We start from the raw sequence: 27874 nt of genomic DNA, 5'->3' as shown, positions 1-27874 counted from the left end.
AGTGGGAATTAGCCCTGGGAGCGAAGGCTGGGACTCAAGTCGCCGTATCAGGCACCTTTTTCAGTCTTAATTCAGCAAACATTTATAGCTAACCCAATCAATGCCAGGCGTCGTCCAAGAGCTAGGAGTCCTGTAACAGACCAGGCTCACACTCTCGCCCAATTTCACAGAGGAAGGAAGGGAGGGACCAGAGAAAAACTCTGACGGAACAAGTTCACCAGATCAGGAATGCGGCTTCTCGACCTAGTGCGCAGGCGCCGCGCCCGCAGCGCGGCTGCGCTCTTCCGGCGCGGCGCAAGCTCCGCGGAGACCAATGGGAGCGCGGCTGCGTTCTTCCAGCACGGCGCAAGCTCCGCGGAGACCAATGGGCACACGGTTGCGTTCTTCCGTCACGGCGCAAGCTCCGCGGAGACCAATGGGCGCGCGGCTGCGCTCTTCCGGCGCGGCGCAAGTTCCGCGGAGACCAATGGGCGCGCGGCGCTGGGGCTGCGCATGTGTCTTACGGCTTCTCCCGGAAGTCTCTTCCTAGGTTCTGAGCGTGAAGGCTGTTCCTAGCTTCTGAGCGTGAACCTGCAGAGATGAAGTAAGGCCCCAGAGCTTCCCTCTGAGGGGAGGTGTCGGGGACGGGCAGCCGGAGGTGGCCTACCGGGGCTGAGGGGCGGGAGAGGCGGGGAGACTAGAAAATTAGTCCCCCAGTTTTGCTCTCCTTTACCTCAGGCCGGGCCGCGCTTACTTGTGCGCTTTTTCGCGCCCTGTGCAGCCCTTTAACTAAGGTTAAGCTGATCAACGAGCTGAATGAGCGTGAGGTCCAGCTGGGGGTAGCGGAGAAGGTGTCTTGGCACTCCGAGTACAAGGACAGCGCCTGGATCTTCTTGGGTGAGGCCCACATCTTTCTCCCGTAGGGCTCCTCATTCTCTCCTGACCTGCTCCCTAACATTTCAGCGTTCCCGCCCTTCAGTCCTCCCGACATTCATCACTCACTTTTATTTCCTTCCGCTCTCTGCCTGTGAATCCGTTTTCCATGTCTTTTCTCTCCCCCATTTCTAGTTTTCTCTCTCTGCCAAGTCAGTGCTCATGATAGGTACTGCTTGTCATCCACTATGCTAAGAATCGTGCCACTTGGTTTCTCAGAGACCATTTTTTTTTTTTTTTTTTTTTTGCGGTACGCAGGCCTTTCACTGTTGTGGCCTCTCCCGTTGCGGAGCACAGGCTCCGGACGCGCAGGCTCAGCGTCCATGGCTCACAGGCCCAGCCGCTCCGCGGCATGTGGGATCTTCCCGGACCAGGGCATGAACCCGTGTCCCCTGCATCGGCAGGCGGACTCTCAACCACTGCGCCACCAGGGAAGCCCTCAGAGACCATTTTTATCACCCCCGTCCCCCCATTTATACAGCTAAGGAAACTGAGGTGCAGAGAAGTTAATAGACTTCCTTCCAATAGCTAGTAAGTGAAACAGCCAGAACTATGGGATTTTAGAACTCATGGTCTTAGCCCCTATCCCATATTACTGCCAACTCCCTCCCGCCCCATTCCCCTTCCCTCAGAATTTATTTTCCTCATCTAATTAGCTCCTGCCTTCTATCCATGGTCATATCACCATCTCTGTATTCACTTGTGTCACATCCAGTAATTTGACAGGTTATTCAAAGAGGTTATTGCACCAGACATTGTGCTAAGCATTTTATAAACATTGTTTTATTTAATTCTTATAAAAATTCTGTGAAGAAAGTACTAATATCCCCATTCTACTGATGAGGAAGGAAACATTTGCAGGGGAATTTATTTCCTATGAAATGCTTAACAATTGACTTTATAATCCTTAGTCTGTGTGAGTTGGGGTTAATATTTGCATATTTAAACTGATTTTGCATCTTAGCTGTTGAATTTGTAGATAAAGAGCACATGAGTTCACGATATGTTTATGGAATCCAAGTTTTGTGCTGGAAACTATCTGCTTTGTCCAGAAGATTTTGGGTGTGAGGAGGACTAGTTTGGTTAGGGGTGGCCCTGATCTTTCCACTCAGAGTTAATCACTGTTTTTTCTGTACTACTGCTACATCTTCTATGTGTTTCTGTGATTGCATCAGACTGTGAGTTCTTGGAGGGCAGGCCCTGTTGTTTACTCTTCTTTGCACCCCCAGTGCCTAGCTGGAAGCATGCATGGCACATAGTAGACACTTGGTAAATGTTTGCTGAACTGAAATGTGTTTTTTTCTTCTAGGAGGGCTTCCTTATGAGCTGACTGAAGGGGACATCATCTGTGTGTTCTCACAGTAAGTCCCCTTTCATTTTCTGCCTTCTCAGTCATGAGCATAGTTTGCTTCCATAATGCATTTTATGGCATCACAAAAACCATTTATTTTAATTCTAGGCTGACCGGCCTCCCTGCACAGGGAGGGCTGGAGCTTCTGCTCTAGTTTAGATCAGTCCCAGGACATGGTGCTGGTACTCTCCCAATGTGGAAGATCCAAGAAGTTGGATGATTTAGGAGGCTGTCTTGGGGATTCTGGTCTATTTTTATTACTTTTTCAGTGAGGCCTACACTGGAACAGGCTGGAACTCCCAGGAAGGTACTGTGTTGGCCCATCTCTTCGGGCTCCTACAAACCCGTGGTAATTCATGATCACGGGGCCCTTCTGGGCCCACACCTGTGTGGCACTGTAGGATTAGGGCAAAGCACAGAGAAATTGGGAAAAAAGCAACAGGTTTAGGCAATAGTTTGCTTGCTTTGTTTCTAGATTAGGGTAAGGTTAGTGAGCAGAGCCAGTCTCTAACCGGAGGCTGAGAATCACAGGCTGCTGAGGAATAAGAATGTCTAGGAGAACCTTATATTCTTCATTCTGCTATGGGATGATAGCAGCAGCACTGGGTGGGAGAGGGTCTTGGCAGCTCACACTAGTAGTGGCAGCTGGTAGGAGAGGGGTTGGGCACAACCCCAGAGCTACATAGAGTAGTTAGTCCATAGGGTCAGAGGGCCTTGGCAGCTCACAGGAGCAGAGGGCCATGACCCCTGGGCTGTGTAGCCCTCAGGGGAAGAGGACCATGGTAAAAGACGTTGGGCAAGCAAACACGGCTAGCACACCCTGGCAGAGTCATTGCCATGGCAGGGCATGGTTGGGCCTTCCAGTGGGCAGAGGGCCCTGGCTGAGTGGTTGGGCAACTTAGGGGGCAGCAGGTTCTGGCAGAATGGTTGGGCAGCATATAGGGCAGAAGGCCATGGGAAAGAAATTGGGCAAGAAGAAGGCCATGGGGCTTCCCTGGTGGTGCAGTGGTTGAGAGTCTGCCTGCCGATGCAGGGGACGCGGGTTCGTGCCCCGGTCCGGGAAGATCCCACATGCCGCAGAGCGGCTGGGCCTGTGAGCCATGGCCGCTGAGCCTGTGCGTCTGGAGCCTGTGCTCCGCAACAGGAGAGGCCACAACAGTGAGAAGCCCGCGTACCGCCAAACAAACAAACAAACAAAAAGCAAAACAAAAACAACAACAACAACAACAAGAAGGCGGCCATGGTAGAAGGCCCTGAGAGGGACAGAGGCTGCTTCCTCCAACTCCTGGTTATTGGGAAGTTCACAGCAGGTACAGCCTATAATTTCCACTCCTTTGTGATACCTCTCCCTGATCCAGCCTTCCATCTGGGAGCTGTTTTTGTCTTATTTGCATTGAGTGTGTTTATATCCCACAGCTAGTGTGTGTGTTTATTCCAGTTCTCTGTTCTGGCTATACACGTTGCTCTCCATGAAGATTGCCTTTGCGATTGATAACAGTGGCTTTCAAAAAGTATTTTGTTTTCTGATTATCAGAGTAATGTATAGTCATTATAGAACATTTGGCAATACCCTGAGAAAACCATAGTTCAAGAAGAGTCATGTACCGAAATGTTCATTGCAGCTCTGATTACAATAGCCAGGACATGGAAGCAACCTAAGTGTCCATCAACAGATGAATGGATAAAGAAGATGTGGCACATATATACAATGGAATATTACTCAGCTGTAAAAGGAAACGAAATTGAGTTACCTGCAGTGAGGTGGATGGACCTAGAGTCTGTCATACAGAGTGAAGTAAGTCAGAAAGAGAAAAACAAATACCATATGCTAACACATATATGGAATCTAAAAAAAAAAAAGGTCATGAAGAACCTAGGGGCAAGATGGGAATAAAGACGCAGACCTACTAGAGAATGGACTTAAGGATATGGGGAGGGGGAAGGGTAAGCTGTGACAAAGTGAGAGAGTGGCATGGACATGTATACACTACCAAAAGTAAAATAGATAGCTAATGGGAAGTAGCCGCATAGCACAGGGAGATCAGCTTGGTGCTTTGTGACCACCTAGAGGGGTGGGTTAGGGAGTGTGGGAGGGAGGGAGATGCGGGAGGGGGGGGACGTGTGTGTGTGTGTGTGTGTGTGTGTGTGTGTGTGTGTGTGTAGCTGATTCACTTTGTTGTAGGGTGGAGGCTAACACACCATTGTGGGGCAATTGTCCTCCAATAAAGATGTTTAAAAAAAATTTATAGTTATAAAAAAAAAGAACATTTGGCAAAAAGAAAAAGTATAAAGAAGAAAATAGAATGTACTTTAAGGAAAAGCTGTTAACATCTTGGTGTTTTTCTTTATTGTCCTCTTTTCAAAGTTGGGCATTATTTCTAATATTTTGCTGTTATAAATTATACTGCAATATACATTGTAGTGTATACATCTTTGTATGCATCCCTGATGGTTTCCTTAGTGAAATTACTGGATCAGTATGGTAGCATTTTTAAGATGTTTTATAAACATTGCCAGATTACTCTCTGAAAAGGTTGTTTCACTTTCCACTGAAAAGGTGGTATCAATTTCCACTCTCACTAGAATGGTCATTTTTCTGAATCCAAATCATTAATCGTTATTTAAAAAAATATTTGCAATACAGCCTCTCAGTATTATTTTACTTTGCCTTTATTTCATCATCAGGGAGGTTGAACATCCTTTCATAGATTTACAGGCCCTTATTATTTCTTTTTCTTTGTAAATTGTCTATTAATATCATTTGCCTATTTTTTCCCTATTACTGTATTCCTCATTTTCTTACTGATTTTACAAGAGCTGTTCATGTGTTAAGGGTATTAACTTATTGTTGTAACACTTTATCATGTATTGTATTGCTGTGGACTTTTTTTTTATTTGATGTGTTATACTACATTGCTGTTATTCTTATTTCTTGATGCTCAAATTGTCCCAGTTTGGTCTGTAGTAGTCCCTTCAAGCCAACTCCTGTATTCTTTTTTCTTTTACTTTTTATTTTGAAATAATTTCTGGCTTAAAACAGGCAAGTTATAAAATAGTATAAAGTATACCTGTACCCCCTTCACTGGGAGTCCCCAGATGTTAGCATTTTACCACATATGCTTTGTTATTATTTCTTGCCACCTATACATATTTTTTTTAACCTTTTGAGAGTCAGTTGCAGACATGATGCCCATTTACTCCTAAATTCTTCAATGTGTATTTCCCAAAATACAAGTACATTCTCTTGTTTAACCTCAGTATAGTGATCAAATTCAGGAAATCAACACTGTTGCAGTATTATTATCTAATCTTATAGACTTTATTCAACTCCACCAGTTGTCCTGATAATGTCTTTTATAGCAAAAGGAAAAAAATGGCTTTCTAGTCCTTAATCTGTGATATAAATTGCAAACGTTTTCTCCTAGTTTGTCATTTCACTTTTGACTTTGCTTATTGTGATCTTTTTGCTATGCAAAATTATTTTTTTAAATTTTTATGCATTCATTTATTCATATGTTTAAATTATGTTATGGTAACATTGACTTTTTAGGGGATGTACAGTCTACAGATTTTCCTGAGTGTGGTTTTAGCCACATCCCATAAATTTTGGTATATATTCCCATTTTTGTTATTTTCTAAAGAGTCTGCCATTGATTTCTTTCCTTTATTTTGTTTTACTTTCTCTTTCATCCAGTTGTTAGCTTGGAGAATAGGTTTCAAGTTCTAGGTAGGGTATTTTTTGTTTTAAAATATTATTTCCAGCAGTTTAACATTGTGGTTGGAGAATATGGTCTGTGCTGTTTTTGGAGATGATTGAGGTTTACTTTGAGACCTAGTCTACAGTCAATTTTAATATGTGTTTCATGGATTCTTGAGAAGAAACTCATCTTTTTGTACAATCAAATATATCTGTACATATACTAGTCTGATGTTAATATTTTTAACAATATAATTGTTATATTATTAGTTATATGTTTATTTGTATTTATATTATATAATTTTATATTAATTAATTCCTCTGGCCTATTTTTGTCAATTTTATGTGTTATGAACTCAAAGTGGTGTGTTAAAATCTCTCATACTTTCACTCTTACTTGCTCATCCTATTTTTAATTATAATTTTTGATTTGATTTATGCATAAAATTTCATGACTTTTGTTATGTATTAGGACCTTTTTCAGAGCAAAAGAGCCCTCTTAGTCACATGTAAATGTTTTTTTCTGTTGGCCTTGAAGTCATCTTTGATCTTAATACTACCACCCGTTTCTTAATTGGGTGTTCTTGATATATCTTTGTCTAACTTTTTATTTTTAACCTTTCGTTGTCATCTTGTTCTAGATGTGTCTCCCGTACAGACTATATTATTTGAATTTTGTTTTGTCATCCAATCTGAAAGTTTTTGCATTTTAAATCAATAGTGTCTTACTCTTTTATAAAATAAATAGATATGGCGAAATTGTTAACATTAATTTGGTACGGGACAAGAAGACTGGGAAATCCAAAGGATTCTGTTTCCTCTGCTATGAAGACCAGAGGAGCACAATTCTGGCTGTTGACAATTTTAATGGGATCAAGGTGAGTATGCTTACTAAGCAGAACTTTTCCTTCATGTAGGGCTTCAGTTTCATTTCCCACCTGATAGCCACAGGCTCAAGGGCAGTACTGGTCAGCTGGGTGTGTTGTGAGGGTTGCAGAGGTTTGGGGACATATTGACCAGGAAATGATCCCAGAAAATAATTCCATTGGCTCATGACTCTGCCAGCACTTGTTCCTTTTACCCATCTCTTAGCAAACCATCTCCTCAGGAGCATAGGTACCATGACCCCCCACTCCCCTTCACCCGGCACCCAACCAGGCCTCTATTTCTCACCTTTCCCTCCTCACACTCCAGTCTCATTTCTGGTATACTGGAGAACAAAGAGACTAGCAAATGCTGCTCTTCCATGCTGTCCTGTGTCAGGAAATTTGGGGCTCCATCATGGTTTCATGGCTGAGGACATAGCCATGTATGTCTGTCATATGTCTCCACTGACTTAGCAGTACTGGGCCCTGGAAATTCTCTAGTTAAAATCTGATGACAAATTCTACAAAAGTAACTCATTCTGAAGTTTTCTCTCCTCTGATCCCCTCTCTCTTCCACCCTTGTAAGTGAGACGTTTGGCTAAGAGAAGGGGATGGGGCAAGTCAGGCTTATCTGTGCTCCACGTGGTCCCTATGCTTGTTTAGGAAAAGCATTGCCGTTGAACGAGCATTGTCACAGGTCAGAGGGGTAACTCTTGACTTGGAGAGTTTGTCACTGACTGCACCAGTGTGGAACAACTGGAGATTATAGGACAGGGTGGAAAAAGGTTCTAGGCTTGATTTTTAAGAGAGCCGGCAGTCAAAGGGAGTCACCATAAAGGGAAGGTTTTCAAAAATGTTTTGAAATGGGGAATAAGATTGATGATAGAAAGTGCTCAGGCTTAAAGGTAAGAGTAAAAACTTGCTCTTGAATGGAACAGTAAAAGCCAGACATTTCAAATTTCAGATGGCTTTGTCTATAGAATAAGTCTGTATCTGCCTGAATGTTTTTGTTTTAAGTAAGGGGTCAATTTTTTGTTGTTCACCTGGAGAGTTGTGCTTTGCAGCGATAGTATCAGCGTGAGCCAGTTGTTCCAGTATGGTGGGGGTAGAGCAAGGTGTGAGGGCTTAAGAAAAAAAAAGTAGTCCTTTCTAGATTCCTTCCCCCCTCCCAACTATTGGTCTGCTTTGGCCTTGTCCTAATTGCTGTGTCGGGAAAGCAGCTGTAGCAGTGAGCTCAATTTCAGGAATTCCCTCTTGCTGCCAGGCTTTTTCATGGTGTGTTTCACTGTGGGTGTTACAGATTGAGGGTAATTCATTGTTTGTGCGTCTGAACTCTTACAGTTTTCCGTGCTGCTTGTGCTTTGGGGCAGTACTTCCCAGGCTCTTTTCACTTCATGGCACACGTAGAACGTGAAGATATTAGTATGGCACTCTGGGGTAAACTGATGAGGCTGCCTAGTACAACTGCCCTGGGGGCTCCAGCTGCGCCAGGCCCCACCTGGCTGCCCCAAGGGCTGAGCGAATTAATGTGTAAGGATATGTGCTGTGACACACCAGTTGGGCAGGTCTGCTTTCAAGATTTCCCGAGAAATAGAATAGCGGGAGGGTAATGGGTATGGTTCAAACCATGGATTTCTGCAGCTGGGTTCAAATAGTTAGATAGGAGGGCTGTCTTTGCTGAAGCATTGCCTGTCTGTCTTAGATCAAAGGAAGAACTATCCGAGTGGATCATGTGTCTAACTATCGGGCTCCTAAGGACTCAGAAGAAATGGATGATGTGACCAGAGAGCTACAGGAGAGGGGCTGCGGGGCTCACACTCCCTCACTGAATTCATCTGAGGGCTCTGAAGATGGCAAACCCACCAAAAAACACAAAAAAGGTAAAGCATTAAGGCCCAAGAGAAGATTCTGGGTAGGCTTAGTGTTTGCTCTTCTTAGCATTCACTGAGAGTTGGTAATCAGTTCTTAAATGTGAAGGGGGAAGGTGTGGGGAAGCTTACTTTAATTGGGAAAGGAGAGGTATCAGCAGAAGGCTAATGGTATGGGCTGAATTCTGTGACCAAAATACATATGTTGAAGTCCTAACCGCCCCCCCCATCCAGTAACTCGGAATGTGACTGTATTTGGAGGTAGGGTCTTTAAAGAAGTAATTAAGAGTGGGGGTTGCCTTATACAGCAACTCGACATATCAAGGGTGACAGACATCCAGCTTGGCTTCTCGGGGGCACGTTTCTGGAAGTAGAGACTGTGACTGCTTCACGCTGCTGCCAAGGATGCTTTCCTTTTGCATGTCCTCCATCTTTTCCATCTTCCTTTTCTTATTTTGCCCTTCTTTTCCTCCAGACAGAAAGGAAAAAAAGAAAAGAAAGAAAGAAAAAGAGAAGACTGACCAGGAGGTACAGGCAGAGCAGCCAGCCTCCTCTTCATCGCCCAGAAGCAAGATGATAAAGGAAAAGGATGACCCTGGCTCTAAAAAGCACAGTGGCAAGAACTCAGAGAGGGGTCAGAAGTCAGAGTCCAGGGAGGTGTGGAAGCCCCACCCCAGCTCCCCTGAGATCAGGGCCACCTGCTGTGGTGGAACAGAGGACCGAGAGAGGGAGCTGAGGAAGGAGAAGCCCAAGCACGAACACAAGTCATCAAGCAGGAGGGAAGAGAGAGAAGACAAGAACAGAGATAGAGACAGAGGTCGAAGCTCAGACGCACATTGCAGCTGGCACAGTGGGCGCTCTGAGGGGCGTAGTCACAGAAGTAGAAGTAGGAGTCAAGATAAATCTCACAGGCATAAAAGGGCCCGGCACTCCCGGGACCGGGAGTCCTCTAATCCTAGTGACCACAGGCATCACTGAAGCCACAGCCTGTTCAGCTGCATGGTAGAATTGGAAATAAACTGTGTTTCCTTTTTGTTTTTGTTTTTCTTTTCTCTGTACGCGCACCTCTCACTGTTGTGGCCTCTCCCGTTGTGGAGCACAGGCTCCAGACGCGCAGGCTCAGCGGCCATGGCTCACGGGCCCAGCCGCTCTGCGGCATGTGGGATCTTCCCGGACCAGGGCACAAACCTGCGTCCCCTGCATCGGCAGGTGGACTCTCAACCACTGCGCCACCAGGGAAGCCCCTGAGCTGTGTTTTTAAAATGCAGTGAAATTCAGTTATGCTTTTACTATTTCTATATGTAAAATATCTGAGGATGAGTTCTTTTAATCCCTTGAGTGTTAGAAACATTGAGAGAGCTGTAGTTTTTAACAGCTAAATGTCCTGGATTTTTGAGCAAAATCCATTGTCCCTGGGAGTATACTTGGTACTTTTGGTACTTAACCAGAGTATGTATCCTAAATTTGGGTTCATAAATTTGGCCCTTGAATTTGTGACCCCAATTTATGATGAAATGGCCAGGAAGGCAATTCTAGAATTCCAGTCTTTGTGAGATATTTAAAACCCTTGCAGTAACCTTTCCAGTTAGCAGGTATAACCATAGAGTAGGGAAGTGTGGCTTCACTAGGCTCAGACAGCTTGTGGTGAATGTGGTAAGGATTCTTAACATCAGCCTGCTCCCTTCCCACCTCCCCTCCCCTCCCCCTTTTTTGAAATTTTAGACGTTTTTTTTTGTTTTGTTTTGGTTGATATGTCTCCACATCTTTTCCTTACAACTTTATTTTATTGAGAAGAAATTAACATAAAATTAGCCATTTTAAAGGGAATGTTCAGTGGCATTTGGTGCATTCACAGTGTTGTAAAACCACCAACCCTATCTAGTTCCAAAACTTTAATCATCCCAAAATGAAACCCTGTACCCATTGAGCAGCTACTCTCCATTTCCTCTTCCTCCTTGTCCCTGGCAACCACCAGTCTGCTTTCCATTTCTGTAGATTTACCTATTCTGGACATGTCATATAAGTGGAATCATATAACATGTGGCCTTTTGTGTTCGGTGACTTTCACTTAGTATAATTTTTTTTTTACATCTTTATTGGAGTATAATTGCTTTACAATGGTGTGTTAGTTTCTGCTTTATAACAAAGTGAATCAGTTATACATATGTTCCCATATCTCTTCCCTCTTACGTCTCCCTCCCTCCCACGCTCCCTATCCCACCCCTCCAGGCAGTCACAAAGCACCGAGCTGATCTCCCTGTGCTATGCGGCTACTTCCCACTAGCTATCTACCTTACGTTTGGTAGTGTGTATATGTCCATGCCTCTCTCTTGCTTTGTCACAGCTTACCCTTCCCCCTCCCCATATCCTCAAGTCCATTCTCTAGTACGTCTGTGTCTTTATTCCTGTCTTACCCCTAGGTTCTTCATGACATTATTTTTCTTAAATTCCATATATATGTGTTAGCATACGGTATTTGTCTTTCTCTTTCTGACTTACTTCACTCTGTATGACAGACTCTAGGTCCATCCACCTCATTACAAATAGCTCAATTTCTTTTTATGGCTGAGTAATATTCCATTGTATATATGTGCCACATCTTCTTTATCCATTCATCCGATGATGGACACTTAGGTTGCTTCCATGTCCTGGCTATTGTAAATAGAGCTGCAATGAACATTTTGGTACATGACTCTTCTTGAATTATGGTTTTCTCAGGGTATATGTCCAGTAGTGGGATTGCTGGGTCATATGGTAGTTCTATTTGTAGTTTTTTAAGGAACCTACATACTGTTCTCCACAGTGGCTGTATCAATTTACATTCCCACCAACAGTGCAAGAGGGTTCCCTTTTCTCCACACCCTCTCCAGCATTTATTGTTTCTAGATTTTTTGATGATGGCCATTCTGACTGTTGTGAGATGATATCTCATTGTAGTTTTGATTTGCATTTCTCTAATGATTAATGAAGTTGAGCATTGTTTCATGTGTTTGTTGGCAGTCTGTATATCTTCTTTGGAGAAATGTCTATTTAGGTCTTCTGCCCATTTTTGGATTGGGTTGTTTGTTTTTTTGATATTGAGCTGCAAGCTCATACATTCTTAATGTATTTTGGCCAGCAGGCTTTGAACAGCTATGGTAGGTGCCTTTCTTACCACTCTGCTGCTCACCTTTTGACCTTTAGTTCATTAGACAAAAGAGCATTTTAAAAAATGAGGACTGACTTTATTTGAAGCTACAAATGCAGCCATTGAAACAGACCCAAGCAGTGACATCAGGACATAGTAGCTGCCAGATAGCATGTGCACATTCTCTCTCTCCTTCATTCTCACCTCCCTCCCTCTCTTCCTCTTTCTCTGTTTTCTGCCTTTTTGAGGGAGGATGTTCAATTAGACTTCTTTCTAAAGTCATACGATAATACACTTGTTATCCATAGACTATCTCGAGAAGGATACTCTATCCATTGGTAATAGAAATTGCTTCTGGAGAGGAGAACCAGGTAGCATTTGGGAAAGGAGAGGGAAGGAGCCTTACTTTGCACTGTACCTTTTGTAACTTTTGAATTCCAAACTGGATTGGTATTACTTTTTAACAAAAACAAAGCCATATGTAAGATCAGCGTTGGTCATTATTGTGAACCTTTACAAACTAACTTTAAAACTTATGCTGCTGCCTGTGATGAACTTCAGTATGTAAGGGCAGAAATGAGTGAGTAGGTGAAGGCAGCCAAATTTGGGTATATGTGATATTTGGGCAGAAGTGCCTGCCATTCTGTTTACTAAAGTTCAGTTAACATAACATTTATGGACTACAGGTGCAGCATAAGAGACATTTACTTGCCTTGAAATATTTCCCTTGGGCATTTTGTATAAATCTGAGTCCTTCCACTGGCCTAAATTCCTGGATAAAGCCTTGGTATGAGAATGACTAGTGAGTGATCTTCGTCATACGTTTCTGTCCCATGGAAGCAGTTTTTAGCCAAGCAGTGTTTGAGGCCAGCTGGCAGGTGAGGTTCCAATTTGCTATTTGTGATTCCTTGACTTTGGTGTTCTCAATGGGGCGTATCCTTTCTCTATCAGTTGAGTTTTGGCAAGTGCAGGGGCACAAATATGATTGGAAACCATGAGCTTCCCTCTGGCCACATTGGTGGTTCGTGTCTCTTAAAGGGACCAAGAGGATGCCTAGAGGCTTCAAACCCCCCCCCCCCCCCCCCCCCCCCCCCCCGCCGAGGAGTCAGATCTCTACACTGCTTTAGGTGTTTGAGGATAGACTTTGGAAGTGAACTTCCAGGGAATCCCTCAATCTAATCAGAATTGGCTGGTGGCCCTGAGGCCATGTACCAATTAGCCTTGCACTGTCCAATAAGGGAACCAATAGCCCCATGTGGCTATTTAAATTGAAATAAATCAAAATGAAAAACTGAGTTCCTCAATCATACTAGTGACAATAGCCACGTGGGGCTAGTGCCTCCTATATCAGACTGAGCAGATATAGACCATTTCTATCATCGTAGAACATCGTATCAGACAGTGCTAACTAAATCATTCAGGCATGGCAGCACTGTATGCAGCTATGTGACCTAAGGGGAAGGCCTTGGTGCTTTCCAGGCCTGTCTAATCCTACTGGTCCTTTGAGGATTGCCTCAATTCTAGTTCCTTCAGGAAACTTATCCTTACCACTCCAGCTCACAGCGATGACTCCCTTCTTTGAACCCCTACGGCACCTGAAATGTGTGATGACACGTTGTTTTATTGGTGTTACACTTTTGCTTCTAAGTTAGTCTCATCTTCCCAGCAAGGCTGCAGGGCCCTCAAGAGCAGAACTTAAACCCCACACTGCCTGTTAGATGCATCTATATGTGAGGCACAGCTTCTCTTTTCATCCCAAAATGCTTATCAAAAGCATTTATCAAGCCTTCCTTTTCTCCAGCTGCCTTTTTTTTTCTTTGCTCTTGTTTTCAGTATGTATAAAAATCAGCATGTAGGACACAACGTCATGCTTCAAAAATCATTTATTTTTTGAGGAAGGTCAACATGCTAATTGATATCAGGTGTAGCAGCGTCAGCTTGTGTCTTGGTGAGGGGGTTAGGGTGAGGAAGATTTGGGAACATTGGCATTAGATCTTGAAAACACTTTGGAGAGAGCTGATGATACCTTCCTCATCATTTCAGACCCCTGTTTGGAAGTACTGGGCTTATCAGAGTCTGTGAACAAACCAAAAGAGAAATGTGGTCAGTTATCAGCCTTTCCAATTGAGGCTGTCAGGCAAGGGGAGTGATAATTTTGGATTCAGAAAGAAGTATTTATATAATAGCTTTTGGTTTTTAAAGTGCTTTCACAAAGAGTATTTTTCTCCTTCTGACAACCCTGGGAAGGAAGCAGGAGAAATTCAGTGAGGTCAGATGCCTCATCTAAGGTCATGTGGGTAGAAAGTGGCCAGATTTGCCCTAGGGCCAAGGCTTTCTGATGTGCAGGCCAGCTCTTCACTCCCTGCACCCTGATGCTTCTTGAGCCAGCTCAGCAGTGCCTTGCCTCCCTCGTGCTAGCAGATAACTATCCAAAAAAGCCTGCTGAGCTAATTCCACATGAAAAGGTAACTTTCAACTCTCAACAGTACTGGTGTCCATTTCAAAATATCCAGGCAGAAGCAGCAGTGCATTTAAAAAGGCTATCGTTTCTCACTCACTTTGGGTAAATTTTCAGTTGACTAACCCCAAGTGATCTGTTTGTTGTGTGAGCTATAAAGGACTTATGTGGCCAATAAGAGTCTCCATTTAGACCAGTTTTTCTGCACCACTTGTTTTATGCAACGGGCTCTTATTTAAAGTATATCATAGTTTATGTTAATGAAATGATTGTTGTATCTGTAAGGACAGAAATGAGCAGTTATCTATGTTGCGGATGCATCATGACAGGATGTCATGAAAAGACACAGGGCAATAAAGCACATACCTTGTTATTTCTAGTAAAAGACAAAGTTCTCCTATACCTCTTGCAGTTCCCTAGTTTTTATCTTCTCTAGCAGTATAACCTTAGGAACTTCAAGGATCTATGATTAAAACTAAGGTAGCAGATAGCAAATTTACCCCCAAATAAGGGGGAAAATAGTTCAGGTTTTCAGATTAATAATGCAGTACTGGAATGTGCTGGTAGTTTAAACAAAATAAGAACAATGAAGAAATTAATAAGGAAAAAGCCAAAATCTGCAGAGGGAAAGATAAAGGCTTGAATGGAGAGATCTCTGAAAAAGCAAGACAAAGACAGTTACAGGATTGAGATATGTACCGCAAAGCCACATTCTGAAAATGTTGAGGGGAAAAATGAAGCTTTGTTTTTGCAAATTGTGGGTCTTGTTAAAAATGCAGATGCCTGGACATGATTTCCCTGAGAATACTGACTGTGCAGGTCTGGAGAAGGGCCAGGATTCTGCAAATAAGCATCCTGGATGATGCTGGTGCAAGCAGTCTCTGAATGACACTTTGAGACACTGCCCCTAGTTTGCAGTCACTAATAGATTCTGCATATTGTTCAAGATGGGCACTGGCTAGAATAACAGCACACACAAAGTTCATCCCTAGGGGCACAATGAACCCTTTGGCTAACAAGTCATATTCCTTTCAAAGCAAAGCTGCTGAAAAGAGAAATCAAGTAGTAGGTGTGGCATTCTCAATGTATTGGAAGTAGGAGTTACATATGTCAAAATGGAGCAAGGTTGGTGAGACCAGCTCTCCTTCAAGACACCCTGAGGCTGCTTAGATCAGCTTGTGGGCAGCACAGTGGTCACTCTGAAGAGACCTGGTTGGTACTGGTCACTGAAGAGAGAGACATGTCTGGGGTGTTTATGGCAAAAGTGGATGGGCCGTGATGCATGCCAAGTGCTATAGAATGACACTTCATACCATGAACTGATTTAGATTCCCAATAAAACCCTATCTGTAAAAAATACACCATAAGCTATAATGGGCATGTGTTGGTCCAGAAGTCCCCCCTTTTTTGTCGGTTTTCATAAACAGGCATCATTGTAATTTCTAATAAATTATCCTCTATGGGGCTTTTACTACTTTGAGCATCTTAGCACAAGGTGGCCATTTCTGCATTTCTTCCTCCAAAAGCCCTTATCAGAGCAAAAGTATGTTATTTGAATTTATAACTGCTTCCCAGTGAGTTCCTGTAATATGCCGAATGCAGGGGTTGGGAGGAGGTGTCCCTGTCAAACTAAAGGCACAGAAGAATGATTTTACTCTTTGATTGGACATGCTAGTTAGAAACCTAGATGGGATCTTTTCTACTTGCCACTGAACTCTGCAGGCTGTCCTTGGTCACTGCTCAATTCTGAGATGCAATTCTGAGATGTAGTTTATCACCTTCTATCAATGCGAAAGTGCCCTGGCCAGCCTATATGCTTCAAAAGATGGCACTTCATGTACAACATATTTATCATTTTATAATAAAGCTCTCAATTATGTCATTTTGAATACAGGAGTTTTGATCAGATCTTTATGATTTCTTTCCTTCTGCTAACTTTGGGTTTTTTTGTTCTTCTTTCTCTAATTGCTTTAGGTGTAAGGTTAGATTGTTTATTTGAGATGTTTCTTGTTTCTTGAGGTAGGATTGTAGTGCTATAAACTTCCCTCTTAGAACTGCTTTTGCTGCATCCCATAGGTTTTTGGGTCATCGTGTTTTCATTGTCATTTGTTTCTAGGTATTTTCTGATTTCGTCTTTGATTTCTTCAGTGATCTCTTGGTTATTTAGTAGTGTATTGTTTAGCTTCCATGTATTTGTATTTTTTACAGATTTTTTCCTGTAATTGATACCTAGTCTCACAGCGTTATGGTCGGAAAAGATGCTTGACACGGTTTCAAATTTCTTAAATTTACCAAGGGTTGATTTGTGACCCAAGATATGATCTATCCTGGAGAATGTTCCATGAGCACTTGAGAAGAAAGTGTATTCTGTTGTTTTTGGATAGAATGTCCTATAAATATCAATTAAGTCCATCTTGTTTAATGTATCATTTAAAGCTTGTGTTTCCTTATTTATTTTCATTTTGGATGATCTGTCCATTGGTGAAAGTGGGGTGTTAAAGTCCCCTACTATGATTGTGTTACTGTTGATTTCCCCTTTTATGGCTGTTAGCATTTGCCTTATGTATTGAGGTGCTCCTATGTTGGGTTCATAAATATTTCCAATTGTTATATCTTCTTCTTGGATTGATCCCTTGATCATTATGTAGTGCCCTTCTTTGTCTCTTCTAATAGTCTTTATTTTAAAGTCTATTTTGTCTGATATGAGAATTGCTCCTCCAGCTTTCTTTTGATTTCCACTTGCATGGAATATCTTTTTCCATCCCCTCACTTTCAGTCTGTATGTGTCCCTAGGTCTGAAGTAGGTCTCTTGTAGACAGCATATATATGGGTGTTGTTTTTGTATCCTTTCAGCCAGTCTATGTCTTTTGGTGGGAGCATTTAATCCATTCACGTTTAAGGTAATTATTGATATGTATGTTCCTCTTACTATTTTCTTAATTGTTTTGGATTTCTTATTGTAAGTCTTTTCCTTCTCTTGTGTTTCCTGCCTAGAGGAGTTCCTTTAGCATTTGTTGTAAAGCTGGTTTGGTGGTGCTGAATTCTCTTAGCTTTTGCTTGTCTGTAAAGGTTTTAATTTCTCCGTCGAATCTGAATGAGATCCTTGCTGGGAAGAGTAATCTTGCTTGTAGGTTTTTCCGTTTTATCACTTTAAATACAAACATACACTGTTAAAGAGATGATTAAATCCTAGTAGCATGGGCTGTAGTCCACATATAGATGTGATAAACCCTTATTTCCTAGATATTTCCCACAGGAGCCTGGTAATTGTAAACTCATAATTATAGTCACACCACATACTTTCCACCAAAATTATTAATGAAATATTATTAGTGTTTCAGAAAAAGCAAACTAGTTGGCTCATGTTAACTAGTTATCTGACCCAGTACTCCCCCAATGTAGATCAACCTACCGGAAGGCTCAGTATTAACTTTAGGTTTGACAGGAAAATTCATCAATTCAATGAACAAAGTCTCTTTTTTAAATACTATCTAATTTGAATGAAAAAATAATCAATCCAACCTTCTGTTATTTTGGCAGTTGGATCTGAGGGATGCTCGTCATCACCACTAAAAGAAAAAGGTAAAAAACATTTCATTTTCTTTGTATTTTATACTTGTTAAAGGAATACTAGTTAAAGAACAACCTGTCAAAGTCATTATTCATATAGATGCAAACCTGGAATGGTATGTCTCTGAGTTCTTAAGTAAAAATGATAAAATGATTATTGTGAAATAATGAAAAATGATTGCTACATTGACTTTATTTGGTTTTATATGTTTGCCCTTTTCTTATGCAATGATACAAATAATTGAGATTTGCCTGCATTACTAATTATTTATGTTAAAACAATCGTGACGGGAGATAGGGCCAGTGGTAGGCCAGGAGCGATGTCCTAAAATGGCATCAGGTCAAAAAGAAAACTTAATTTCATAGTGCCAGGTGGAAAAGAATATAGTTAGAACAAGGTTGATTTTTCTCCTATGCCCTATTTCTCCCATGATACAAAGTGCTACTGTTCCCAGTTTGTGAATATTCTTATAAACACAAGAACGATTTTAGACACGTTTTGGCTATTCTAGAAAAAGTATTAATCAGACTTCAAGTCTGCAGTGTACTTTGTTCCGCCCTGTCCCTATAGGTACTGCATAGTCCAGCCTTTCTCTTGTAGTCTTCTCCAACCTGGATGGTCTTATCTAAATCTTATCCATCTTTTAAGGCCCAACTCAAACTCCACTGCTTTTGAGAATTCTTCCCTGAATGCTCCAACTTACACCGCCCCCTCCATTCTTGGGATTCTTCTGACAGTGCCACCCGGTTGAGCATTTAGGGACATATGGGAACTAAATATGAACTCCTTTAGGTGGGCCATTAGAGTGGGGACTATTGACTCAGGGCCTGTCTCCCAGGTTCAAGAACCTAACACATTAGTTAAAGACTTAATCTAACCATACTGTAGATCACTATACTAGAAAGTAGGTCCCAGGAGAAGTGGAGACCAGATAAATAGGAATGGGAGAGAAGATGGGAAGGGAAGGCCCAGGAAGTAACCACAGAGGGGAGTTAGGGGAAGGAGTGAGGGGAGGTTGAAGGGCTAAACACTGGCTTCCTCACAGGTTTACTTGAGTGGCCCATTCTTCGATCAGCATAATCTTCATTTCAGATTTCTATTTCCTTAGTCAACTAGTATTGCTTTAACTGACTGTACCGAGAAAATGAAGGCAGATCCTCTTCATTATATGAGGATGAACTCATAATTCTATGTATGAAGTAATGTGTCGGTTTGGTGCTAGATTTCATTTCTATTCCCTGGAAAAGTACAAGTCAGGTAAAACACAAAGGAGAGTTTACAACAAATCAAATAAAATATACTGTAACATATACTGCCAGCAATTCTGACCAAGCACACTTTGTTTGGTCCTGAAATTTCACATGGCTTCCCAGTAAATAAATAGATCCCAATAAATAGATTAGAGTCTGTGTTAAGGCTATTGACCTGATGAGCTCCTGAACTGGCCAGAATTGTATCCCTGTGTTTTATTTTCTCTGGTTCAGTGCAGCTTCTGGGTTAAGTGGGAATCACTGCAAATGGATAATCCAGGGAATTGTCTTACCAGGAAATTCTAAAGCATATGTAATCTCCATACACATGATAAGATACAGTTTTGGGGGTAGGGCCAACCCAAGAGGTCAGTGAGGCCCAGACCATCACTAGAAGGATACAGAACCAGGGACAAGAGCTGTGTGTCAAAGTGATAGTGGAGTTTATGGGCTGATTACAGGAGGAACATTCAACATATTCAACTAACTTGCTATGTTTCAACAAGCCGGGTAAGTAATTTTTAAGAAAATAGTTGGTTAAGTAACTTGCCCAAAGGTCACATAGCTACTAAGTGGCAAAGTCAGAATTCAAACCCAGATAGGCTGAATTTGCATGAATCTTTTTACTCCCCTCCAAGCCCATCTTCTGGTCCTGCCCACTGGCATGGAGTTTGTATGCACAAAACTTCCAAAGAATATTTATAGTTAAGAGTACAAAAAAAGAATGCAATCTATCATTTTAAATAATTAGCTTGTATTTCTCCTAACTGGTTTCCATTTTCTGTTTTTCTTGTCCTTCTAACTAGCCTAGGATTCTTTCCATGATCTGTTTTTCTTCAACTGAAGCTCCTGGCTTCATCTGTTAATCATTTCCCTTTTGTTGTAAATATCGTCAGAGGTGGGAGAGACTGCCTAGATCTAGTATGTGCCCTTGTCTTCCTACCCAGTATATATTACTTGTACTAAGTTTGTGAAACTCTCTACCCTTTCTATAGAAACCCAGTCACTGATACTTAAAGTTCTCACACTTACGCTCAGTTGTGTCTTTTTCTCCCAAGAGGAAGAGTTTGTGTCAGTCGAGAATTTTGAGGTAGTTACATCAACTTTAGAAACAGTTCTTATTTGTGTCTGTTTAGATTCTGTCTTTTGAGCTGGTGATGCTTCAGTAATTGTAGTTACACTGGATTTTGGCTGACAACATTTTCCTAGTGACAAAAATTTTTTCAGATTGCTTTTGCTCATCAGTGGCTTGGGAAAAGCCCCTGTGCTGGCAGTGGGCTTCACGTCTTCTTTTATTTGATTTTCAGGTGGGCCTTCTGGAAATTCTTCTTTTACAACCTCTTGTAAAACAACTTCATCTTCATCAGAAGTAAAGCTCTCTTCTGCTTTCTTTTGTAAAACTTCTTGATTAATATCATGAGTTATCAACCGAATGATAAGATCTTTTTTGCTTTGGACATCTTTTAAAAGCTCCACTTTGGTGATGTCAGGCTTTATTAAACTCTGAAATGAATTCCTACTAGCAGTCTGGAATTAAAGAGACAATGAATATTAAAAACAATCGCCTCAGTCTTTTTTGCTGTGGTTCTATTGTAATAAGGCAACTTTCACATGGTATCTAGTTTCAATTTAGTAAAATTATTTATCTTCAAGTGCTTTTACTTATATATTAGTGATATATTTAAAAGAAGAAATAAATGAAGATCACAAGCAATATTTGCTCATTTCTATAATTTGTTTTGCATTCAAGATTATCACTCCAGTTCAAAGAAGAAACCCTAAGGTTCTTTCTCTTGCTTCAAAGTGTACCTTTTACTCGCCAAGAGGTGCAAAATGCACAAATACTTTAATTACACTGTTTTCATCACTTGTCTTGAAAGTTTTTTAACAGATTTAGACATGATTAAATGTTTTTCTAAACTTCTTAGTAGGGAACTAATAGACGAACTAAATACAGAAATTTTCATGAAAAAAGACAAAGTATTGGCTGACTTGGATTTTTTAAAATGATGAGTAATAGCCAAAATTGTGAAGGACTTTGAATGTTCACTCCTCACCCCTCCACACCCTAATCCTTTGAATGTATTTTCTAAAGGAAGCTTCAAAGAGCAAATCTTCATTCTCCTCACCTCCCTAGTCAAGTGTCACTTTCCATTTTGCAATGTTAAAGACAGATCAAGGAAGAGACAGTTTTAATTAAACAAATGACTTCTCCCATTTCTGCAGCCTTTTGATGATGCCACAGAACTTTTAAGTTAATTTGAGTTATCAATCTTAGATCTCTTTGCAACACTGCAAACCAGATTTTCAGATAAATGCTGCCTTAAAGGAATATCTTTTGTGCAATACAAAATTAAAGAACTTCTGTAAGAAATGGAAACAATCAATTTTGGTTATTTGTGCTGGTGGAAGGAAAGTGGTTCAAAAAATCAAAAATCATTCTATATGGCTTTGGAATGTAACACTGTATGAGCCTTTAATAGGCATGTGTCTGGTGTATTGGGAAGTTTTGGTACCTCCAAATAGCAAATGAAACCCTGCTTGTGGATTTCTGACTGAGCAATAGCCCGGGAGTTGTCTGGGTTCCCTAAACTGATCTGTTCTTTCTGCAACCCTCATCCTCATGCTGGGGATGGATGGCACTGCTATCCAGATAGCATCAAAACATGGCTGAAACTTGCTGCACCATCTACGTCTAGTTTCCTTAAGACAGCTTTTGCTTCCCTTAAGATTAGCAGGGGTAGTTGTTTTGGATTAGCTATTCTCTTCCAAGTTCCTCTAGGCTATAAAGAGATAGTTAAAGTACTGATAAAGGATGTAAGAGAAGAAAGCAGGTTGCCAAGAAGAAGAACTGATAGATATTTCTGCACATGGTTAAGAAGTAATGACTTGGGAGTAATGTTCTACAGTTTAGACAAACAGGTTTTGTGCCCACGGAGTTACTTACATATAAATGAAGACTACTAAGTAAATGCTAATATAACTTTGAGAACCCAGAGAGAAAAGGACATTTTAGAGCTAGAAAAGACCTTCATCTAGTCCAAGAAACTAAGGACCAAGGCGATTCCATCAGTGTCTATGAAAGTCTCAGTATTTGAGACAAAACAAGTATCCATCAATGTATTCACCAGCTCTTAGACTTAGTTCAGTGAGTTGGAAAATAATGGTAATGAAAACATACTCCTAGGCCTAGGCTTCAGGCAGGCTGGTCCCATAGAACTTTGCTCCGTTTGCAAAGTTTTTACCTAGGGGCTTTGGCGTTAAATGAGAATATTGGGCTGGATCGGTGTAACTCCATCTCCTGGCAACATCATCCCTAAGATCAGTAAACAGAACTAACTACTTTTTCAATAGATGAGTTGTACCAGGGACAGCATTTCTGCATTTCAGGTCCCCGTTATTGAAGTACATTTGGAGCCCAAATATGGGACTGCAGAGAAACTAGTTCATAAAAATAGCAGCATGAAGACAACTGGGTCTAGGACAAGGGTAGAAGAGGAAAGAAACCGAGTACATCCTGAGGATGTAAGAATATGGAGAACTGGGAAGGTGTTATGTAACAAAAGTGAAATAAGGAGAAACGAACTCTAAAGAGCTTGCAGTCTAATGTTTGTTGATGAATGTTGCTAAATAAAAACTATACTACTGTGGAACCTTAAATTAAGTTTGAGGATTTCAATCTCTAATAGAGGCTAGTTTAGCTGATATTCTAACTGGTCCTTCTAGATCCATATAGTACTATGATAATGTATATCCATTAAAAAGAACTGTGGTGATTGTAAAAACTGCATTTCCTCTGAGTTGCCAAATGAGGACTACAATTCCAATCAGTCTTGTTTGCTGTTAAGGGTATTTCTCTGTACTCCCGTTCTTCAGAAAATGGCAGTTCAGTTTGACTGGCTAATGGAAACTAGCCTGCCACCTTTACACTGAGCCACATTGCTGATGGGGTTAGTCCCAGGAAAGCAGAGGATTGTATTGGAGGAATCGGAGTCCTCGGTTCTACTGGGATGCACAAGAGAAAATTGACCATATTTTACAAATGCATTCCTGTAGACCTACCTGAGGAAGGAAATCACAGAAGGACAGCCAGGTCTCACTGACTGCTCATTTCATTTCACTAGTGCCTTTTGCACTTACCTCTAACAGCTTTATGTTCAGTCGTCCCGCCTGATCCAAAGAGATGCATTTGTCTTTCTCTTTCTTGTATCAGGTGTATCAGTTGAGTAACTCTTCCCACTTATTGACCCTCTTCTCAGTGTTTCAATGCTGTGTCCAGTTCTAGCTAAACACTCCACCTGCAGCTTCTTAAGCAATTGAGTTTTTATAGAAATGACCCCTAAGTGTTCTGTACCAATGTCTGGATCAATATTGATGGGTTGTTTCCCACGGTGAAGAATTATCCTAACTGAAAGCTCCTCTTGCCTTAAACCTTGATGTAACCCTTTTTGCTGTAGCTCAGGTTCCATTTTGACAGCATGCTCATGTGCCTTTTCAACAATTTGACCAATGTCCAGATCGCCAAAGAGATTAGCATGTGAATCTTCTGGGCTAATTGTTTCTAATGGACAATTGGAAACTTTCCTGATTATTAAAGAAGCCACCTCTTTAGGAAAGATGTGGTTTGTACCTTTCATGTCATGATAAAGTTCTTCGTGTGTTCCAGATTGTTGTAGTACATGATTATAAACAGAATCGGCCATCTAAGAAATAATTTCTATACTTTCTGGATTTAAAAATTTTTCTTCAGGATTAGCAGCTACAATACTAATGTTTTTTCTGGAAATTTCAGTTGTCACGGATTTTGTCAATTGAGATGCAGTTTTATTTAACTCAGGCTTTGATAAGTTTTTAGCATCTTTGCTTGAGGCACTTGGCAACTTTACTAGTTTAGCCAAGAACAAGGCAAGTGTTTCCTCTAAAAACCTGGCATCTAATACAGCCTCTTTTTTGGATGAAGGTTTTTTCTTTGACTTAAGATCATCAGTAATCTTAACCATCTTTTCCATAATTTTGACAGCTTCCAGAGCTAACTCTGAACTTGATGTTTCTTCCTCTACTTGAGGATGAAATTCTGAATTGGAAATTTCCTTCACCATTAAAAATCCTATTATATCAGAGAGGACATTGTTCTTACCTGTTAAATCTTTATATACTGAAATATGGGAGCCAGAGTGCTTTAAAACAGTGTTATAAACAGAATTAACTACTTTTTCAATAGTCGCACTGTCTGCTAAAGATACAGTGGATGATTCTTTGACCTGTGGTACTACTGTAATCTGACTTTTAGAGATATATTCTTGGAATGAATTTAAGATTTTTGAGCTTATTTTTTTGCATTTCAGCATTTAGAGAATTGTTTTGTTCCTTATCCGCTTTTGGAAACTTAAATAGAAGCTTTGACAAAAAATTTATAGCAATTTCTTCTATTATGTTAAAAGGCAGTTTGTAAGCCTGTGATGGCTGAGGCTGGGGAATTTCAGTGGTTTGGATAACATCTTTAAGGATATTTTCAACAACACTGTCAACTTCTTTACAGTGGCGTTAGTTCTCCAGAAAAATAGTTCTGTAGGTGATTTCTGGTCACTTCTTGTACAACTAAATTAACTATGCCTTCTGAAAGGATTTTGCAACCACTGCTGACACACTTTTGTATGCTCTCTTGAGATCCAAATTGTTGCAAAAGATTATTATAAATAGTCTTAACCACTAATTGAATAATTTCATCATCATTAGGATGTAAAGATTCTACATAATGTATAATCATATCTTCATTTTTGGAGATCTCTGTTATAACTATACTTGCTAATTTCATTTGAAGGAAGTCCAATTCTGTGTACAAATTATCCTCAGATATTTCTGTTTTAGCATTGGCTACTGTTGAGAAAATTTTTGAAAGAAGAGAAGAAATTATCCTTTCTAAAAATTCATAAAGCAGCATTATGGTATATAGCGATGATGTCTAACATTCTTTGCAGGCTGTCTGGGCCACCTTATGGACATTTTTCATAACCTCCTTAGATTCTAGAGGCAAACATACTGAATCTGGAGTCTCATCATAAAGTAGCAAGTTTAGCTGATACTGAAAAGTTTCTTCTATTACTGCATTAGCTAGCCTTCTTGCTAATTTTTCAACATTACTCTTTATGTCCTCGCAAATAGAGTCTTGAGATCTATATTCCTGCAAAATATTGCATATAGAGGAGTGAACAATCTTATTGACCAAAATTTTATTGATTGATGGTATTTTAGCTATAAAAGATGCCTGATCTGAAGAAGGTATTTTAGTTGGAGGTGCCGTGTTATGCATGGGTGGTATATTATCCATAATTATCTTTTTCTTGGGAGGTCTTTTTTCCACAGACAGTTCTTTTTGCCTGAGAGGTACTTTATGAACTGATGAAATGTTATCTTCAGATGGTAGGAACCTACTTCCTTGATCTGGCTTTAATACTTTAATTTGAGCATCTGAAAACTCCTTTAACAGGGAATCAATCAGTTTCATAGCCGTGTCATAGAGCTCAGCTTGATTTACACCTCTGCTTACATTTTGACATGCATCATCTGTATCCGATGAGGAAGAAAAAATCAATTTGTTAACTATTTCAGAGATAACATCTTCTAAAAAGTTAGCAGGGAAAATCCCGGGTTTATATTCTGGTGGGTTCTGAGGATTGTCCCGTTTACTAGGTGTACTTTTAATCTCTTTATCTTTACTTTTCTCATTCTCTTCCTCTTTTGCAGGAGCATTCTGTTTAGCTGAATTCATTGAAGCAGGTTTTGCAAAATCCTTGCCATCCGCTTGAGTTACATATGCTGCTTTATCACCTACAGGATTTGGGGATTTTGAGTCATCCACTGGTCCTTGGAAAGAAGATATTTCTAAAACATTTCTGTAAATGATTCCAGTGACATTTTGGGCATGTTTAGAATGCAAGATCTGTTTGTCATCTGTAACTGCGTAAGCTGGAGAATCTCTTCTCTTCTTTTGGATCTCTCTGTATCTCACCTTGGATTTCAGAGATGGTAATTCAAAAGGTTTGTCCCCTTTTCCTAATGAACTTTCTTTTTTCTTGTCACTCTTCTTTTTATCATCTATTTTAAAATCTGGTTCCAGGACAACCTTGTTTTTTGTATCATCGATAGCTGGTGAAAGATTTTGGTATACCTCATCACCTCACCCTTTCTCATCTTTTCTAGCCAAACGGTCTTTCTTCTTGATTTCATTCTTTGTAAGTTCTGTACCCAAATCTGGCCCCTGAGTATCTTTACTTTTCACACTGGTTGTTGTTGAAGTGAGTTTCGATACCTTCTCATTATCTTTTCCAATTGAACTTTCCTTTTTCTTTTCATCCTCTTTCTTTTTCTTTGGCACACCTCCACCTCACCCTGATGCTAGGGTAGTTACTTCGCTCTTCATAATGCTATGTATATTGGTACATACTGGCTTCTGGATGCTGCCTGTTTTCATTGATGTCTTCTCCTTTTTGAAGTTCTCTTTTCTGTTAAGTGCTCTTCCATCTATTTCCGAAGTGTCCATTTTGTCTTTCAGGTCTGAGGTTAGAGGAATAAGTGTAGATAATTGTTCTAGTGAAGAAACTGGGCTCTCCTTCAAGCTTCTCTTTATCTTTGTAAAGGTTTTATATGGTAGTTGTTGAACTCTTTGGATGATGCTATCCACATCTAGAAATGAAAAGAAGGTGGAAGACCAGCTTCCCGAAAAAAGTGGTTGAATCTGGAAAGCAGAGATTGCCTTCTTGGCCAAAACAGCAATCATCTCTATAACAATGTTACTTCTATCATGTTTCTGAACATTTTTAGATCCATATATGTCTATGACCTCATCATACACAGAATCAGATACTTTATCGACTTGTCTCTTTATCTATCGGTGGAAATGAAAACATTTTTTCAGCATTCGCTAGAACTTTAATTTCACTTTTCCTAAATTCCCCTATCAGGGCATTTGCAAATTTTATAGCTAGACCCATGATATCTCTTTCTGATATCTCTTTGTCCTTAGGATTTTCAGCAATTCTTGGTAGAGTATAAAATTTGCGAACAAGGTCAATTACAACATCTTCCAAAAATGCAGCAGAGTATACAGAAACCTGTGGGAAGGACTGTATTTTTTCTTTCATGGGATTCAAGAGTTCAGTGACGTGGTCATTTTGGGGTAAGTCACTGGGAAATGATTCTTCCTCACATAAAAATAGCTGCGGATGGTGGTCCACAATTACCTCCATAATGAAACCAGCTATTCTCCTGAGGAATGAGCCTCCTCTTTTGCATGTATCTTTCTGTACTTCATCTTCAAACTTAATTTTTTAAATAATATTGTTACATATGGAGTCAACGAAGTTATTGATTACCCCTAATTGCCAACTCTCCACATGCTCCTCTGCCTTGGCAAGTCTAATCTCATGTTCAGAAATTTCTGTTATGATATCATCAGTTAGTTTTGAAGCACTGTTCATAAACTCATAATCTGGTGGCACCTCTTCCTCATTTGGTTCTGTTTCAGTCTCAGATGAAGGGAACATATGTGCTAGAAGCTTGTAAATCATATCTTCTAAAAGGGAACGAGGCAATACAGTGATGCATGATGGCAAGTCATGGCTATCATTGTTGATGGTGTCAAGTACATTTCTGATGATGTTCTCCTCTTGGAGGGAGGAATAGGAAGAAGTTGCTAATTCTCCTGTAACTAATGACTCCACCTGATAATCATAAAATTCTCCTAACAGCAAATAATACATTTTCCCCCCAAATTG

General features: G+C 40.6%; 2 protein-coding genes across 2 annotated transcripts in view; one reads left to right on the top strand and one right to left on the bottom strand.

The window, feature by feature from the left end:
- The first annotated feature begins 446 nt into the window (after positions 1 to 446).
- RBMX2 (RNA binding motif protein X-linked 2) lies at positions 447 to 9727 on the top strand. The gene is made up of 6 exons (XM_067723240.1): positions 447 to 583; positions 761 to 876; positions 2222 to 2273; positions 6709 to 6838; positions 8529 to 8706; positions 9170 to 9727. Exons 1-6 carry the CDS (start codon positions 579 to 581, stop codon positions 9670 to 9672), a joined length of 984 nt encoding a protein of 327 aa, XP_067579341.1. The 5' UTR covers positions 447 to 578; the 3' UTR covers positions 9673 to 9727.
- Positions 9728 to 18117: 8390 nt separating this feature from the next.
- LOC137216577 (fibrous sheath-interacting protein 2-like) overlaps positions 18118 to 27874 on the bottom strand; it is a 28963-nt gene continuing 19206 nt past the window's right edge. The window contains 7 exon segments of the mRNA XM_067722676.1: positions 18118 to 18174; positions 20133 to 20627; positions 23241 to 23287; positions 23290 to 24433; positions 24435 to 24639; positions 24641 to 26973; positions 26975 to 27873. Of these exon segments, the coding sequence (XP_067578777.1) occupies positions 18118 to 18174; positions 20133 to 20627; positions 23241 to 23287; positions 23290 to 24433; positions 24435 to 24639; positions 24641 to 26973; positions 26975 to 27873 (5180 nt within the window).

This window comes from Pseudorca crassidens, chromosome X (assembly GCF_039906515.1).
Source record: "Pseudorca crassidens isolate mPseCra1 chromosome X, mPseCra1.hap1, whole genome shotgun sequence".
Classification (NCBI taxonomy): Eukaryota; Metazoa; Chordata; class Mammalia; order Artiodactyla; family Delphinidae; genus Pseudorca; species Pseudorca crassidens.
This window is presented reverse-complemented; position numbering and strand designations above follow the sequence as displayed.

Bases quoted from the DNA above. Each gene is read 5' to 3' on its own strand.
- RBMX2 (XM_067723240.1), top strand. The intron at 877-2,221 runs GTGAGGCCCACA...TTTTTCTTCTAG, and splicing joins CAGCGCCTGGATCTTCTTGG to GAGGGCTTCCTTATGAGCTG. The intron at 8,707-9,169 runs GTAAAGCATTAA...CTTTTCCTCCAG, and splicing joins CACCAAAAAACACAAAAAAG to ACAGAAAGGAAAAAAAGAAA.